General features: G+C 55.0%; 1 protein-coding gene across 1 annotated transcript; it reads left to right on the top strand.

The window, feature by feature from the left end:
• The first annotated feature begins 3,216 nt into the window (after positions 1-3,216).
• Positions 3,217-5,302, top strand: LOC115498512 (uncharacterized). The gene is made up of 2 exons (XM_030291650.4): positions 3,217-3,760; positions 4,299-5,302. Exon 2 carries the CDS (start codon positions 4,300-4,302, stop codon positions 4,924-4,926), a length of 627 nt encoding a protein of 208 aa, XP_030147510.4. The 5' UTR covers positions 3,217-3,760; position 4,299; the 3' UTR covers positions 4,927-5,302.
• The last annotated feature ends 624 nt before the right edge of the window (positions 5,303-5,926 follow it).

The following is a 5,926-nucleotide window of genomic DNA, read 5'->3' as shown; positions in this document are numbered from 1 at the left end:
ATTGCAGCACTGGGCACATGTTCCCCTTTTAAAGGACATGTGGCCCCCTGACAAGTCTAGATCTTTTTTTATTTTTTCTTCTATTGAATACGCATAGAATTTCACAACAGGTTCATGAATATTCATTTCACTGGTTTCACATTATAGCTTATAGTCCTTGTTCAGAGAATAGTACTTGTACAGAGAACTCTCTGGTCACTTTGTTCATCTTTTGCAGACTCAGCTTTGGATTTTTTTTTCTTTTAGTTTCAAAGTTTAAGGGGCCTCTCTTATCTCTTCAGCTTGGAAATTCGCATTTTTTCTCCTCGGCTGGGGCAGTTTCTACAAGAGCAGCAGAGCTAGCAGATTAAAGAGCACATTTTACCTATGCTAGCATAATAATAATTCAAAGCAGCACATTTCACTTAAATCTGAATGGGTTTCTATCCCGTTAAATTTACCCTGTAAAATACTCTGTTTCACCTCCTCACGTGCACGTCCAGTGACCGGGAACAAACACCCCCATTTTCCTGACGTTTTCCCAATTTGTTCCAAACGCCGGAACGACCGGCACGATTCCGGGGCTGGGGCTGGGCTCCCGCACTGATTCAGCACCAGCTGCTGCTGAGTCAGTCCCAGAACATCTCCGTCCAGCAGATACGAGGCCACATTTTTTGGCTCCCTCGCAAGGTTGTGGGGAGGACAAATTCATCCAAATTCATGGCAGCCCTTTGATTATCTCCGGGCTAAACCATGACGAGGCAGAACAAGCGTGGTGATCGCCAGTAATGAGGCAAAATGCAAATTCCAGGAGACACCTATGGCTAAAAAATATGGGTTTGGATGGATAAACAGGGAAGCTGGAATGGTCAATGGCTGTCTCACTTCCAGGAGGAAGGATGGCCAGGAGTATAAAAGGGCTCCGGGCCCAGCTCGCTTCATTCACCGTCTTCTCCTCCCTTCAGCTCTCCTCACTCTTCAGCAGGGTAAGTGAGAACTTCTAATCCTTCCTTCGTCTCCCAAAATGGAATTTTGGATGTCTCATAGCAGATCCAAGCATTGTTGGGGATCTGGGATGGGGCTTGGGTATCAGGGTTTTACAAACTCTGCACGAGGAGTTCCGGGAATGACCTGGGAATGTTTGGGGAGGCTCTGGGGGTATCAGCTGGGCCATGCAGGGGACGGACATGGAGAATATTCCAGAGAGGCCCAGAGTGAGGGCTCAGTGCTGGTTGCTCTTCCTGAGACACCAGAATGAGTCGCTGGGCACCTGCACCACAGGAAAAAACCCAGAGCTGTGGGCACAATTTACAAAGAGCACACGCCTGGGTTTGGCCTCCTTGAAGCCCCAGCAGGGAATGAATGACCAGAGCCTCGAATCCACCCCTGCTCCCAAACCTGCCGCTCCCCCTCACAGCCTCTCTCTGCTCCTTCCAGCTCCCACCACCCCCAAGATGCCCAACGGATGCTGCGGATCCAGCGGTGGGAATAACTACACCGTGTGCTGCTACAGCAGCCCCCGCTGCTGCAAGACCCCCATGTGCTGCAGCCCCATGCAGTGCTGCAGCCCCTGCTGCATGCCCATGCAGTCCTGCTGCATGTCCATGCCCTGCTGCTACACCATCAGCAGCAACAACAACAGCAGCTGCTGCGGCGGCTGCTGCGGCAGCAACTGAGCTCGCCTGGCAGTCCCTGGCTTGGACACGGATGTGGACATGGATGTGGACGTGGATCCCAGCCCAAACGCTCTTCGGACGCTGAGAACTTCTCTTTTTGCTACCTTTAGTGCCCAGGTGCTTGGCTGCGCCCCGGAGCCGCTGCCCAGCGAGTTTCTGGCGCTGCTCTTCCTTCCCCTCTTGGTGATGGGATGCTCAGTGCTGTCTCCTTGTCCCTTCTCTTTCTTTAATCCCCAATTAGCCATGAAAGCAAATAAAATTTGTAACTTCTGATCCTGCAAACTACTGGGTTATGTTTATTCATTTCTCTTTATCCCTTGAAGAGTAGTGTGGGATGTGTTTAGCATTTGCCTAATTGATTAATGTAATTAATTTTGCATGTTTGGCGTTCCGCGATGACAACGCCCCGGTGTACCTGGTGAACTCCTTGGGCCGATGCTCACCTGGGGGAAAATGGGACTTGTAAGTGAAAAATGTCACCTCAGCAGGAGGAGCATCAGTTTAATTCCCTCTTTCTCCTGCTGATTTGAGACCCAGTTCACAGCCAAAGCATCTCTGTGGTCCTAAAGGCAGAGCTGGAGGTCTTGTTTTCCTAATTTGAATCTTCCCAGAGAATTTGCTGAGCTTTAAAGGAGGGGTCTTAAATTGATTAAATAGACCAATTAAATATTGATTATAGATCAATCAAATATTGATTAACTAGGATGGTTCAGGTTGGAAGGGACTTTAAAGCTCATCCAGTGCCATCCCCTGCCATGGACAGGGACACCTCCCACTAGCCCAGGTTGATCAGATTTAGGTCCAGCCTGAAGGATCCAGAAACACTGAGTCATTTTCTCTGGGTCCTATTAAAATGTGGGAAATTTTAAGAGACCAGATCAGAAATTCAATATTCGCACTTGGGGATTTGTGAAATCCTCGTGAAGGGAAGTGGCTCCAAAACTTCTCTAAAAGTGGAAAAAAAAAAAAAAAATCCAAATCCAGCATAAACTTGGGATTCTGGCAATGAGTTCTAAACGTAAAATCCTGTTTGGCCCTAAGAGATCCCGAGGTCTTTTTCACCTTTCTGCACAAATCCCATGGCTTCCTGCCAGGCAATTCCACTTCTCCTGTAGCTATGGAATAAATTACTGCAGAGCCCTGTCAGGTGCCAGCACAGCCCTGGAGCCACACCCCCGAATTCTGCGGATGCTTTTCCTAGTGATTCAAACCCAAATTCCACCGGACAGAGCTCTGCGCATCCTTTACTCCACATGGAAATGCCTTTGGAGCCCCTGGGGGTTCCTGGGAGAGGAATTTTCCTGGTACTTAAAAAATGTCTCGGCCACAGAAATGCTAAACGGAGCGGCTCCACAAAGTGTGAATCAAAGCGAAAATGCCAGAAAGGTGGACAGGGCGCTTGGCAGAGCCTGGAATTGTTTCTGTGTGAGGTCATCGCTCCTCTGGTGTCCCCATTCCAGACTTTCCACACATAAAAGGCTTTTCCGTGCTGTAGCCAAGATGCTCCGCACTTGGCAGCGAATTAAACCCAATTTAAATCAGGGAATAAACCTGCAAAAGCCGCATGCCCAGCCTGCCGCTGTCCCCCGTGCCCGGTGCCCGTAGGGATCCCGGATTCCCATCTCCCAGTCACCCACAGGAGCAACACCCGCCGCTCCTCGCGGTGCTGGGGCCACCCTGGATTCCCTCCCCTTCATCTGAAGGTCTCCTGGACCTTCCTGTGGTTTTCCCACCGCCAGCAGAGTCCCCTGCTGGGCGCATCACTCAGCGCCCCGGCATCCCAGGTATCCGCGCCCGGGATCCCGAATGACTAACCCGAGCCAGGAGCCCATCCGAGCCCGGCCAGAACTAATGGGATAATGGCCACTGGCTCTGCAGAGCGCTAATTGTGGCTGATTAACCCGACAGCGAGTTCCAGGAACAAAACACACACACACACACACTCACACACACACACACACACGGCAGCGGCCTCAGTGCTCAGCTATTCATTCCCAGGACGTGCCTCATTCCCAGGACAGCTCGGCCGCATATAAAAGCTTTCAGCCCCAGCTCCGTCCTCAAGACTCGACTCCCTGCTCAGCCCGTCCGTTTCTGCTCGCAGGGTGAGTTGGATTCTCTCAGATTCCTCCGTTTTCCCTTGGAAATAGCAAAAAAAAAAAAAAGAAGAAGGAAAAAAAACGTCGTCGGTGTTTTGTTTGGTTTTCCCCAGGTTGTTTATGCCCAAGGGCTTGGTCACCCTCAAAGGATTTGTGAGTCATGGGAGAAGCAGCTCCCGAGGGAATTGGGGGGCTCCGCCTGGAGAAAAGGAGGTTCAGGGGGAATTTCGGGCTCTGCACAACTCCTGACAGGAGGGGACAGCAGCGGGGGTCAGGCTCTGCTCCAGGGAACGGGTTCAGGAGGAGAGAAGCTGTGCCAGGGCAGGCTCGGGAGGAATTTCCTCCTGGAAAGGGCGGTCAGGGCTTGGCAGGGGCTGCCCAGGGAGGCTTGGAGTGCCCATCCCTGCAGGTGCCCAAGGAATTCCTGGACGTGGCACTCGGTGCTCTGGGCTGGGCGATATTGATCCATCACAGGCTGGACTGCATGACCCTGGAATTCTTTCCCACCCTCCGTAACTCCCCGCTTCTGTGATCTCTGCCCTAGGATGCTCCACCAGAAAGGCGGCACCGACCGCGACCTGTGCCAGCACCGCTCGGGCTGCGGCCACGACACCCCCGAGATCTGCCCCCACCCCCCCGAGATCTGCCCCGACCCCGGCAGCCTCAGCCACGACACCGAGGGCTGCAGCCAGAGCCCTGCCCGGGGCTGCCACCCCTGCGAGCTGTGTCCGCCCCGGCCCGCCTGCTGCCCGGCCCCGCAGAGCTGCAAGCCCCGGCGGCGGGTGGAGGTGAGCCCGGTGCCCCCCGTGTGCCCCCCGCCCGTGAAGATCCGCCGCCGGCCGCTGGAGCAGCACCGCCCGTGCCCGCCGTGCCCGGAGCGCGACTCCTGCGGGAAGCCCCGCCGGCGGGTGGAGCAGCGCCCCGAGCAGGATGAGGAGCCCCCGGTGGTCCTGCAGCCCCTGCCGCTGCAGCATCGCTGCCCCTGCATCCAGCGCTGCCCCCGGGCCGTGCCCTGCTGCCCCCGGGCCGTGCCCTGCTGCCCCCGGCCCGTGCCCTGCTGCCCCCGGCCCGTCCAGCGCTGCTGCCCGCCCGCTGTCCCCCTGCCACCGCACCCCGGCCACCACCAGCAGCACAAGCAGGTCACGCTGGTGCCGCTCTGCGTGAAGAACTGAGCCCGGGGACCCCTCCCCAGCTCCTGCCCCTCGGGGGGATTCGCCCCCCGGGCCCGAGGGGTGCTCCCAGCGCCGCTCCGGGCTGGCTGCTGCTCTTTGCACATCAGATTTGGGGTCTGCCATCCCCTGCTTGGCCCCAGCACCGACACTTTAGACTCGGGGTGTCCTCCCCTGCCGGGCTTTGGCTCTCCCCGGGCAGCAGCAGAGGGATCTGCTCTCCCGAGCTTCACCGGGATGTGCTTCCATCTGTTTGGAAGCAGCTCCAGGTCTTTACGAGGAAAAAAGGAGCCACTGTGACGGCAGGAGCACCGCGGACTCCTGCAACTTTATCTCCTCCCTCTGAATTCAAGAATAAAGTTGAAAAATGTTTAGCAAACCATCGGTTCCTCTCTTTCTTGCCCCCGCAAGCATCACCGACATTACAACGAGAAGATGTCAAAAGCCATTAAAACCCTGGCGAGGAAATTCGTACATTTAAATCAGAGTCAGGGTTCACACGGGAGGGTTTCAGCTCTGCCCGCAGGGATTTCTCCAGGCTGGGAGCTGGAAAATCCTCCCCACCGTGATTTACCCACCCCGGGAGCTCGGGATGGGCAGATCCGGGCACCGACCTCTGCTCTGCGGCCGTGCCAGCACCTTCACCCCCTGGATGGAAGCTGTGCACGGGGAGGGCATCCTCATTTACATGTTAATTATGATAATGAGCGCGTGGCCCGGCACGGGAGGGGTGGCTGTGCATGCCGGGGATGCCTTTTCGCTCCTGTAGGAAGGTGCAGGCACACGGGTAACCTGCTCCTTCTCCTCACTTTGCCAGAAAAGCCTCCCGCAAAGTGCGTGAAAAGAAATAATTCAATTTCTTTGTGTTGTCTCGGCATCACCCGGGCGTGTCCTCACACAGCCACCGCTGAGAGCTGGGAAGGAAAAAAAGGAAATGCAATCCTCGTTTTCTTCACCACAACAATTTATTTCTCTCGTGTCTAATTCTAGCCAAATAAAAAAC

The sequence above is a fragment of the Taeniopygia guttata genome, chromosome 25, assembly GCF_048771995.1.
Source record: "Taeniopygia guttata chromosome 25, bTaeGut7.mat, whole genome shotgun sequence".
In the NCBI taxonomy this organism is placed as follows: domain Eukaryota; kingdom Metazoa; phylum Chordata; class Aves; order Passeriformes; family Estrildidae; genus Taeniopygia; species Taeniopygia guttata.
Note: the sequence above shows the minus strand (reverse complement) of the source record. Positions and strands in the feature narration are given on the sequence as shown.

Bases quoted from the DNA above. Each gene is read 5' to 3' on its own strand.
- LOC115498512 (XM_030291650.4), top strand. From the start codon at position 4,300: ATGCTCCACCAGAAAGGCGGCACCGACCGCGACCTGTGCCAGCACCGC.